Source organism: Pocillopora damicornis, chromosome 10 (assembly GCF_964200805.1).
Source record: "Pocillopora damicornis chromosome 10, jaPocDami1.2, whole genome shotgun sequence".
NCBI lineage: Eukaryota > Metazoa > Cnidaria > Anthozoa > Scleractinia > Pocilloporidae > Pocillopora > Pocillopora damicornis.
Window position 1 is genome coordinate 21,779,257 of NC_142679.1, and position 11,556 is coordinate 21,790,812.

General features: G+C 38.3%; 3 protein-coding genes across 3 annotated transcripts; all 3 read left to right on the plus strand.

Moving 5' to 3' along the window:
• The first annotated feature begins 217 nt into the window (after window positions 1–217).
• LOC113674845 (uncharacterized) lies at window positions 218–4,384 on the plus strand. Its single transcript, XM_027191346.2, has 4 exons — window positions 218–807; window positions 1,268–1,366; window positions 2,420–2,636; window positions 2,977–4,384. Exons 1-4 carry the CDS (start codon window positions 304–306, stop codon window positions 3,096–3,098), a joined length of 942 nt encoding a protein of 313 aa, XP_027047147.2. The 5' UTR covers window positions 218–303; the 3' UTR covers window positions 3,099–4,384.
• Window positions 4,385–4,649: 265 nt separating this feature from the next.
• Window positions 4,650–7,753, plus strand: LOC149039382 (uncharacterized). Its single transcript, XM_089185472.1, has 2 exons — window positions 4,650–5,138; window positions 5,372–7,753. The coding sequence occupies exons 1-2, from the start codon at window positions 4,778–4,780 to the stop codon at window positions 6,679–6,681; spliced, it is 1,671 nt and encodes a 556-aa protein (XP_089041598.1). The 5' UTR covers window positions 4,650–4,777; the 3' UTR covers window positions 6,682–7,753.
• A 1,927-nt stretch (window positions 7,754–9,680) lies between these two features.
• Window positions 9,681–11,525, plus strand: LOC113674691 (sodium/potassium/calcium exchanger 5). Its single transcript, XM_027191181.2, has one exon. It carries the CDS (start codon window positions 10,098–10,100, stop codon window positions 11,412–11,414), a length of 1,317 nt encoding a protein of 438 aa, XP_027046982.2. The 5' UTR covers window positions 9,681–10,097; the 3' UTR covers window positions 11,415–11,525.
• Window positions 11,526–11,556: the final 31 nt, after the last annotated feature.

Genomic DNA, 11,556 nt, shown 5'->3' on the forward strand with positions numbered 1-11,556 from the left:
CCTCAAAACTAAAGCATGGGATTTTGCCCTTTCATTCAAGTCGTTAAGTTCTCGTTTTACTTCCTCACACCCAAATTTATTCTTCTGATATTATAAACCTTATTTTTTTGAAGATTCAAAAATAAGAACCTGTGAAAAATCACTAGAAAGTTTTCAGGTCAAGTTTCCGAATCCTCTCTCCCCTGGATGGTAAATTTTCGTGACATTCCCATGATGCAGGGCGGTCAGAATATAAATAAACATGGTACATTGTTAGTCGTTTAACAAAATGTTCTAACCGCAATAAGGAACATATTTCATTTAATGGGTAACATAAGCGATGTCGAAAAGACCATTGAACGAAAGCCCAAAGAAGCACAATTATTATATGCCGCTGAAAATGGGAAAGTTGATAAGTTACAAGCCCTTCTTTCCGAGAAGGACGTTCAGGTAGACTGCCCAAATAGTTCTGCTGTTACAGCTTTATTTCTGGCAGCGAAAGAAGGACACGATGAATGTCTCAGGCTGTTACTTGAAGCTGGAGCAAAAGTAAACGGCATCGGGCTTGGTAACACAGCGCTAACGCCGCTGTGGGTAGCGACTTACGCCGGTCATAAAAACTGCGTGGAAAGATTGGTAAAAGCAGGTGCCGATCTCAATACAAAGTTTCCTGAAACACCTTTGTTTATTGCGGCACGTGAAGGAAAGGCAGACTGTCTCAAGATTCTAATAGAAGCTGGTAGTAATGTTAATGTTAAGAACAATCGAGGACAAAATCCAATGCATATTGCTTGTTCAGAAGTTCACGAGAGCTGTGTAGAACTTTTGGTAAGTGCAGCGACTTCGAGTGACTTACAATAATCAAATATTTGGCTCGGACTGCGAAATTATTACACCATAGAATGGCAAAGTAGCAGGGGGGGATGCACTGCACACAGGGAGGGCTTGTGGCCAGTAGTTGATCATTGTAACCCGGAATAATCCTATGGTTAGTTTTACGTAAAATATTTCTTTTAAGGCAAGGGGTCCTGGCTTGTCATTCGATCGCCTAAGGCATTGTTTAATCTATCAGCATCTTGGTATCTTGCTCTGAGTAACTTTATCAGATCAATATCAGTATCTGGGCAACTACCCACCTACCCCTCCCCTAACCCAGCGACAGTCTATCGATAACAACTTCGGGTTAATGTTGGGTTAGGGGAGGGGTAGGTGGGCAGTTGCCCAGATACTGATATTGATCCACTTTATCCTTACAACTTAAAATTTTCCCTGTTTTGTGTCATCATAGGCAAACACAGAATGTGAGTTGGATGCTATAGATCAGAGTGGTTGTACTCCTTTGCACCATGCATGTATCAATGCACCAGATGGTCACAGTTCAGTCAAGGTATTTATAGTTACCTTTCGAACTTTCTTTTAATAAATCATACATGTGAAGCTCAGTTTAAGAAATGAATTTGAAAGTGATCTTTGCGGTAATGAACACTGTCTAAGCAGTATTTAAAATAAGGCCTGAAAAACATTCAGGTCTGTATGGGATTTGAACCCAAGACCTTTGCAATACTGTTGCACTGCTCTACCAACTGAGCTTAAACAAGCCCACTGAGAGCTGGTCATTATGTTGGTTCATATTAAACCTGTGAAGTGATGACTAAATGACTGTAAGTATATGAAAATCATTCTTGTGAACTGCAGTTTAAGAATTGAATTTGAAAGTAACATTTGCAGTAAAAGTTACCTTTTTATTGGCAATAGTTACATTTATACTACTGACTTTAAACAAATAATTATAATAGAAGCAAAGTACTTTCAAGAGTTTTTCTAGACAGCTTAAGAAGTAAGAAAAGCCCTCAACAACAAATTCTGATGTACATGCCTTGGATAAGAAGCTATGACATACATTACATGCTTTTTCTTTTACTTGTTGATAATATTCAATTGTTGCACAAAGGCTTCACATCAAATCCCTGGGGTTCATTCAGAATTTATAACTCATGTAAATTTATAGAAGAAAATTACAGAAGTCCATAACTATGCTAGTATTTTTAGACAACTATGCTTTGATACTTTAAAACTTGGCACAATTGCAAAAGGCATCTGTGCTGGACTCCATCAAACTCTATAGAACTCTTTGGTTAGGGAAACATTTGACTGTGATCTTTATTATAGTGGTCATGTATGATGAAAACATTGCAAAAGTTTCAAGACTTTTTAAGTTGAAAGGTTGTAAAATTTATGTGAAGGTTTTTTTCAACATCTTACTCAAGGATTTTTCAGTTTGTGTTTTTATGTGGAATATTTCAACAAAGCAGTTACTATGCAAAGTAATTAGAGCTGATCAGAAGCATTTTAGACCTTAGGAAGGAGAATGGTGTAAAGTGTCCTTTCAAAATTTACTGTGTACAGGTAACACAAGAATATTCTCTCAATTGTCATTTAGATGCTTGTGCAAATGGGAGCAGCAGTAAATATTTCTTCTAGATGTTGGAACCATGCCACGTCCTTGCACTACTGTTCACAACTTGGAAAAATAGAAAATGTAAAACTTTTAATAAAATATGGTGCGAATGTGTTCATAAAAGACAAATGCGGTCAGACAGCAAGAGACAGGGCTCAGAAATACCCAGAATGTGAAAAACTTCTTCAACAACAAGAAGGTGTTTCAAAACCTTATCCTATTACTCATTGCATATATTTTATACAATTTTGTGTAATTTTTGTTTGTGGTAGAGTAAACCTCACTGTTTTCCTTTTTAATCCACTATTTTTATGTGTGTTTCCTTCTGAAGCAATTGTTATAATGGTTTATCTAAGTTATCCACAAATCTTCCCATAGAAGAGAATATCATTGAAATGCTCTTTCCCAAATCTCATACAGAAACCACTGAGAAGGACCTTACTAATATCATATACTGACTACCTGACGAATTTGATTATTATTATTATTATTATTGTTTGTTATTATTATTAATCAATAACTTTTACCCTGACACACAGCTAGACCATCAAGCTTGCTCCAGTTGAGTTGCTGGTCACTCAGAGGAACCCTGGGAACTAAAGGTCTCAAGAAAGTACATGAACTGCCAATACCGCTGACTCTCAAACAGTTTTTACTATAAAAATGGAATATTTTACACAGCATGTAAACAATTTGTAATTCAGGTGAAGACTGATGCATCACTGCAAAGTCTATCTCCTGTTACACAAAGTCATAGTAAAAACAGGCAGAGTGAGGTAAAACAAAGCTGATACTGTCGCACCGTTTTGTAGTTTATGTAATCTGAGCTGAAGGTCTTCTGAGATAGTAGTGGTTAAAATATATTGGAACAACGCGTAATCCAGTACTACACAGAATATGGTTTCATTTCCGTTATCTTTCGAACCATATTCACTATTGCGTTCCCTTGAACTTTCTTGGCTACGAGACCTGCAGTCGGGCACGGTTACAAAATGACTGAACCTCTGACAGTCAAATTTTACTTTCACAGAATTTCCACTAGGATGTACTTTCAAACTTCCTATGTGTATCAGATGATAGTTAAGAAGCGTTACTTTATGACAAAAATTGATGGTTTTCTTTTTGACGATATATCAGAAGTTGGCTATACTGTAAAGCCCTGTTCAAACGGTCATAATAGTTGATGAAAGTTTCAACTACCACGCGCTTGAACACGAACTATCATGCACTGTCATTGACTATGATGTAGTTTGGACATGTTCCAATTTGACATGATAGTTGATGATAGTTTTTACCGTTTGTACGGGTGGGTGATTGTGAATGATAGTTTTTACGGTAAGCAGTTATGTCAAAGATGGGCCCAAACCGAAATAGCAAAGGGTAAAATGACTACGGTAGTTGTTAAAACTTCGCAGAATGTCTCGTAGTTCATTCTCATCATCCCCTGGTAGGCTTCAGTATCTTCAACTCGCAACTTATTGACTGAAATTTCAGATGCCACCGAAATTGCTGACCTCAGCACGCGCGATACCTTTTTACACTTACGCGATCCCATTGCGTGATTTTGTCAACTATCATGAACCGTTTGAACGCAAACCTGATAGTGGATGATAGTTGAAACTATCGTCGACTATCATGACCGTTTGAACGGGGCTTAAAAGACATGTAATTGCATCAATCTCGACGCTTTAGCCTTATTCAAATGGTTATGATAGTTGATGTTAGTTTCAACTTTAATTCACTATCTTTGAATATCATGTTTGCGTTCAAACGGTTCTTGATAGTTGGTGAGAGTTGACAAAATCACGCAATGAAATCGCGTAAACAAGTATGGGCGAACGAATCGTGTTATCACGGAAAGCAGTATTTATGCTTCTTTTTTTTGAAGATTTAGGTCTTGTTCACAATAGAAGGCAATGAAATACAAGAATAAACATTAGAGAAGGGTCGTCGTGTTCATATTACTCTTCCTAAGCAGCAAATAGAACAAGATAAGGGGCTTATCTGGAAAACGAGTCGGCATTCGCCTTTTTTTTTTAAGTTTTCATATTAAAATATTGAATGGAGTCAGAGAAATGTTGTCTTACTCTGTATCTGGATATTTCTTCCCTTTCACCTGCTCTATCAGTTACAGTTCTCATGAACGAGTCAAATAATAACATTTTCTTTTTACGGGTTTTCGCTTTCGTCGCCCAGCACGCGCCATTACTAAAAATAACGATCTCTGTTTTGAAAACATAACGGATTAGGTTAACGGACAGTTCACGCGAATTGTAAAAGTGGTTATTAATGAAAGGTACTTAGTGGTGATCTAGAAATTGAAGGAAATATCTGTCTACAATGGAGAATGATAGCTCCCCGGTTTTATTTGAACGTAACATAGAGGACAACGGAACAGCAACTGAGGAATGTGCGGTTGGTTCAAACCCAGTTTCACCGAATTCAAATGATTCACTGATACCTGAGAAAAAAGATCAGCAGGATTCAAAAACTGACCAGAAACCTTTGAAAAGCTCAGATGTAAGCTTGACTTTGAGTGATGATGTCAACGGAGACCCAGTTTGGCTGCAAATCGATGAAGAAACTGTCTTAAAAGTCGAAGAGCATCGTGAAATGGGATGGAAACAAGAGTTTGTCGAAAGGGTAAAGAGAGCATGCATCCTCGGTATAGGAGGAGTGATTTTCGTTCCTATTATCACTGGTGAGACACTTCTTTAAAAAAATTGTTTTTTCTTATACTTTCAAATACTAATTTAGGAATTCTTTGGTTCTTGGTCACAAACTGAAGCTAATTTGACCGACTGTCGAAAAACCAGAAGAACGAACAAAAAAGTTGCTCTATTCCGCAAATTTCAGAAGCACATTAAATTTTTTCATAACCAGAAAAATCATATACAACTTTAATCTGAAACGTGACAAATTTTACTCTAACAGCAGCTGGCGCAGTCAGCCCTCCTGTTCTCCTTGCACAAAAGTGGACGAACGGACGAGAAAAAGGTAGATACTCTACCATTGGCTTGGGCGTTTTGGTTGGGACACTATTTCTCCCGATCTTGGCACCTTGGGGTATCTACAAGCTGTTTAAACGTTTTTATACAATATTACCGAAGAAAGTTGATTATTGGATAAATCGTTGGAACGGCGATGTCACAAGCCCCCTTGGGAAACACCACTATGAAAATGGCTCAGTAGAGTTCAAAATTCCAGAAAGCATTGTTATTAACACTGATCGGGCTCAAGTCTACAGTCCTGATCTAGGAGTTCCGAGCACAAGTCAGCTTGTGACACCTGATAGTCACATAAATGTGGATTGGTCAAATGTTAGCGACCAAGAAGATGTAAACGAAGCCCAAGTAGAACGAGTCAAGGCGTTTTTAGAGGGATTAGAATACAACATCGGGCATTTCGACAAGGTGGAAGAATATTACCGAGAATGCTGGTTGAATGAAGGACAGGAAGTTTTATCTGACGTGGAAAATGACGACGGGCGCCTTGACACTCAGCTTTTATGTGTCAGAAAAGTTGTGTCCGACACTTTTGTCAATGCAAAAACAGCTGAAGTAGATTTTAGTATGTGCGAATTTGCCGCCGGCCTCTGCAGTAGTAGGTGTTTAATTAATCAAAGACCTCATGAAGTGAGTCAAGCATCAAGAGGAAAAGATACTGATGGAACTTTAAAAGGCGGAAAATCTCCAGGCAATTTAGAAGAGAACTTTTCCGAAGCTCAGATAACAACACAAGTATCGGACAAAAGTTGTGCTCCTCTGAGTGAAGATGTCGAGGGCCTTCCTGAAATGAGACCAAAAGATCAAGTATCAGATGGCAGCGGTGCTCCCTTGTGCACTGATACAAAGGACCTCCCTGAAAAGGGACCTAAAAAGAAGGCCAAACGAAGACGCAGAAAGCGAACTGGCGAGCAAGTGTCGACAAAAAATCACACCAGTTCTACGACAGGCGAAGATAATGACACATCGCATTCAAACCCTACGACACCGCTCTTACAGCAAGAGGACAAAGAAGCAGAGAGAGCCACTGAAGTCCAAGAGGACAAAGAGATAACACCTGAAAAGAAGCTTGGAAAAACTGGAAATGCAGCCCGAGAAACCAACACTCCTTCCGCAAACCAGTTGGTGGGAAAAAATGAAATGTCTGAAATACTCAGAATTAACGGGCAGTTTGAACTAAAGCCGAGCGATGAACCAAAGCGCTGTCTTTACATGGCTCACTTTAATCACATTGATTAGGGACAAGACAGAGAGGCACATAAAACTGATAAATATCGTAAAAAAATCATAAGTTTGTTGGAGCGTGACTTGAGCGTGACTTGAGCGTGATAGGTCTAAAAGTTCGGTCACAACGTTTAGTTTGTGATCATTTTTCAACGATACTTTTTGTAAAACTTATCTTCAGCAACGTAAAGTCGCATTTGCTACCAAAATTTTGTCATCTACGAAACGGCAGTAATTTGGAATTTTTTTATCTACACAAGTTTGAGTTATATCTTCTTTGATTGCGTAGGTTCATAATTATTTATTTTTGGTGTCATCCTGCATTCTCAAAATTTGGAAAGGAAAAATGATCAGAGTCTAAGTATAAGTTCTCCAAAGTACCAAACGATTTTGACGCGCAAAAAAAGCTTCAAAAGCCCTCAAAAATTGCTAAGTGGTTTATCTTTGGAAAATCAAGTATATAAGGGGGTTTTCTATGAAAGCCAAAGTTGCAAGGTTGGGTAAAAATTAAATAGGTGAAAAAGATGGTTTGATTTCTAGCGTTCGAAAGTGAAACAAACTTAAACGTTTCTGAGTTAAAACTCTCATGCAAAGAACGCTATGTTGGCACACACGCCTGGCTGTTGGTGCGCTGAGAGGACTGGTGACTAACCTAACGTTGTGTTTTCATCCATAACTATTGAGACACCTGTAACGCGCAGGTACATCGGCAGAACTCTAAGCAGTAACTAAAAGAGATTCCAGAGTAACATCATGTAAAACTTTACCATTTGTCTCTTCCTCTTTGGACTGAACAGACATTGATTATAAAAGACTCTCCCTCAAGAAGAAGGATTCCTCAACAGAATAAATTAAGAGAGTATATTAGAGAGGGAAGTCCAATCGCCTGTTCATATAGGTAAGCGACACTGTTCAGGTTGACATCACTCGAAGTCATGAACTGTTGATCTTGTTATTTTTTCTTAGCGGGTAAAAGGTGCTATTGTCATATATATTTCTATGATATTTACCTTCACTGCGTTATTGAATAGCTTAGCAACAGCGAAGTTTTTCTGACATTTGTGGGAGTGTAACAACAGATGAGTTGTTTAATTGGCAGTGATTTTTTATTTGTCTCCTAAAAGAGCTTAATGGGTTAATCTCTTGATTTTTCGGGTTGTTTTCATGGGCAATTAAAGCCATTTTAAAGTCAACGGCAGGAGAAGAGCTTGCGGAGAACGGCTCTTGTCAAACACCTTAGCTTCATATTGCTCTGTCAATGACAGTACGAGTTACAGGTTGTACGTCACCGCAGTTTATCTGACTGGGCAATGACCCAAGTTTCTACAGCGTGAAGCGACAAAAAACATGGCTAATCTTCTCAGACGGGATTAGTGCTAATTCATCGCAGATTATCCGTTGGTGAGATTATTTTTAACTCCTAGATGGAGAAAAGCACTGCGAGAGAAAAGTAGCTCGGCAATAAAAGCAACTACTTAACTCGGCTTAGGCTTGAGCCCGCAGATGTCGATCATGAGTCCAGTGCACTTACCACAAAATATTCGCGTCTCCCTCGGTTAGTGAAAAGTGGTTGGAAAACGTTTTCCAGCTTGGAGTCAAGCGTTTAGAATAATTTGGAATCTACAAAGGAACCATTCAATATACGCGAATTTTATGCGACATACAAACAATATAAATTGACACCGTGAGATACCTATCGATATCAAAGTTGATTTTTTAAAGAAAGACTGTTTACTTTAAAAAAAAAAATACCTGATTCTTATTTTTATTCTGGTCACAATTTTTTTTAAGTTGGAAGTCACACCTGAGAGAAATTGTCTTGGTAGTATTTTCTCTTGTATAAAATTATATGCAGGGTATAAGGCATCCGCAGTCGTAAAAAAAAAAAATAACACCATGCATTCATCTGCGCTTCCCTTGACTTTATAGAGCCATATTTTGGGCTAAATACAATCTAATAAAACGTAACTGATTTGCGTGATTTCGTTTGCCTGATTTCGTTATATTTCAGTGATCGATGTATATTTATGTTTGCTTAGGACATAACTGTGCTCGCGCCTGCTCTGATTGGTCAAATTTTGTCATCATGACTCGCAAACGTTTCTTTTGTTATCATAACATTCCGCGTGACGGAACACGCTGGTTAACTTGTGGAAAGGGTGGCTCGAAGTTCAAAAATATATACATATATGTCTGTCTATCCAGGTGCTGTCCAAAATTATGGTGCGGTTAAGTTTCGGTCTACATTTCATAGGAGTTTCTAGAATGAAATTTTCTTTTTACTCCAGGAACGTCCGTTTAACAAAAGATCCGCCCCTTCATTGTCAAAATAAAGAATTACAACCTCTAATCAACAACCTACTTGATTTAATTAATCTGAACCTCTCAAGGTACAGTACGGCTCCTATGATTTACATGATGTAATATCTTGACTTCTTAAGTTGCATTTTCATCGAAGGGATTTCCTTTTAAGGTTGTTTTTATTTATAAAATACTTTTTTGATCATGATCTATGTAAAACAAACCTGTTGGAAGCGCTTGGCCTAGATTAATACAAATAAGTCAATACGTGATTTCCTTAAAAGGCGTTTAGTGTAGATTTTGAAAAGCAAAAGAAAACTTGTGACTTTGATTTCAAGGTTCACTATTTTCAAAATCACTGAGTGATAGAGAGAGTACTATCTTACTTGATTCGAACATAAAACACTCAAACACAAATTAATCACGGCCACTTGAAAAGTAATTTTTTTGAATGAGCTGCTGGGCAGAGATTACGAAAGTGTATAGAAAAGTTTATATCATGAGAGTGCAGAAAGTAAAGACTATTCATGATGAAAAAAAATAATCAGATGAGAATTATTGAACTAAAAGGACTATTTATATGAAGGCAACAAATTTCCGTAGGTGGATTTAATTCAACAAGTACAGAGCATTAGCCAATTATATTTCAACACACCCGTTTGGCCACCTGTTAAAATGGTCAATTGGTCATCTTCTGAGAATGTCGTGCATTGGAAGGTGTCAATTGAAAAAGGTCCCTAGCATATCATTATTATGTGCTCGCGGTTTATATATTTATTCACTTCCTCGATTCTTCGCTAGAATTTACACAAGAACAAAACACTTTTCTTGAGTGAAGGCCAATGGTAAATGCTTTCAGCAACGATTTTTCTTGAGAGATCGATTTTTTTTTGTCGGGGCGTTGAACTCAGAAACTGAACTTTGAGTTAAAATTGAGGTCAACAATGTTTGATACGGTGATTATTCTATGCGGGGCGTGATAAAATAAGGTCAAGGCCGCAGGCTGAGTTGTTTGACAAGAAAGTTACAGGTGTGAACGAGGTTATGTTTCGGGATTTCGCTCAGCAAGCTCTAAATGATACACATCTAAGTGAAGTATGATATGGTTACCGCGATCTAACCAGTAAGATATGGATCTGGTGTACCATGATAACTCTCTATCGCTCGTCGCTAACGAGGAGTGTGGAATAAGATCCTGCAGGCCTCCAAGAATTGAAGAATTCCCTCCTGATCTGTTCAACCAGGAGCAGAGATTTTACGGTGGAGTTACGTTTCATCTTCTAGTTTGCCTCCATATCTTTTGCGCTTTGACTGTTGTCTGCGACGACTACTTCGTGGCATCGCTGAACCGAATCACCAAATGTTTGGGTCTTAAACCAGATGTGGCCGGTGCTACCTTCATGGCTGTGGGAAGCTCCGCACCGACACTCTTTATCTCAATAATATCGACATTTTTCACAGAAGGAGACATCGGCCTCGGAACAATAGTTGGCTCGACTATATTCAACACACTTTTCATCATAGCCTTGTGTGGTATTGGCGCTGGTTTGACGATGCGTTTGAGCTGGTATCCGCTTTTTAGAGATTCTACCATGTATGTAATTAGCGTGATCATCTTGATGATTTCGATTTACGATCGGAAAGTTCATTGGTATGAAAGCGCCGCGTTTTTCATCTCATACTCTGTTTACATTATTGTGATGTATTTCAACTCAAATATTGAGGAATGGTCCATGAAACTGAAAGATCGGATAATAAAACCCAACGCCGAAGCAGATTCTGAAGTTGATGAGAAAGGTCAAGATACTGAAGCTGAAACTTTAGAAAATAATTCCTCCCACGAGGAAGAAAATCGTTTTAAAACACCAAAAGGATTTTTCTCAAGGATAGTTTGGATTTTCACTTTACCTTCCATAGTTTTATTTTATATAACAATTCCAGATTGCCGTAAGAAGGAATGGCGAAAATTTTACTTGGTAACATTCACAGTTTCGGCCTTCTGGATGGGTGGGTTATCGTACATTTTAGTCTGGATGGTTTCCCTCGTGGGATTCACTTACAATATCCCAGAATGCGTCATGGGCATGACATTCCTTGCTGCGGGCAGCAGTCTCCCAGACGCCATCGCTAGCTTAGTGGTCGCTAAACAAGGAAGCGGAGATATGGCTGTATCAAATTGTATTGGCAGCAATGTTTTCGACATGTTATGCCTTGGAATTCCATGGATGATCAAAACTACTATAATCACTCCGAGCAGTGTAGTTTACATTCAAAGCGAGAACATATTTTTTACTTCAGGGATTTTGATAGCTAGTATCATTTGTACAGTGTTACTGATAGCTCTTAACAAATGGCGGTTAGACGAGAAACTAGGCGTTATTTTTCTTGTTATGTATTTGATTTTTCTTGGTATTGCTACATTTATCGAAGTGCTGCCTTGTTGCTGAGCGCAGAAAAACGGGTTTTGAAATAACCCATGCTAGCAGTAGGTTAACAGATATGGCTCAGTGGCGGAAATCGAGAAGATTTTGATATGTGTCAATAAATCAACTGTTCATTTAGTGGTGGAGTATTCTATTATCTTTTCCT

What these genes read in the sequence shown, in the direction of transcription:
- LOC113674845 (XM_027191346.2), top strand. Translation starts at nt 304, where the DNA reads ATGGGTAACATAAGCGATGTCGAAAAGACCATTGAACGAAAGCCCAAA. An exon ending in AGAGCTGTGTAGAACTTTTG is followed by an intron (nt 808 to 1,267) that starts GTAAGTGCAGCG and finishes GTGTCATCATAG; the next exon opens with GCAAACACAGAATGTGAGTT. An exon ending in ATGGTCACAGTTCAGTCAAG is followed by an intron (nt 1,367 to 2,419) that starts GTATTTATAGTT and finishes ATTGTCATTTAG; the next exon opens with ATGCTTGTGCAAATGGGAGC.
- LOC149039382 (XM_089185472.1), top strand. Translation starts at nt 4,778, where the DNA reads ATGGAGAATGATAGCTCCCCGGTTTTATTTGAACGTAACATAGAGGAC. An exon ending in TTTCGTTCCTATTATCACTG is followed by an intron (nt 5,139 to 5,371) that starts GTGAGACACTTC and finishes TTACTCTAACAG; the next exon opens with CAGCTGGCGCAGTCAGCCCT.
- LOC113674691 (XM_027191181.2), top strand. Translation starts at nt 10,098, where the DNA reads ATGGATCTGGTGTACCATGATAACTCTCTATCGCTCGTCGCTAACGAG.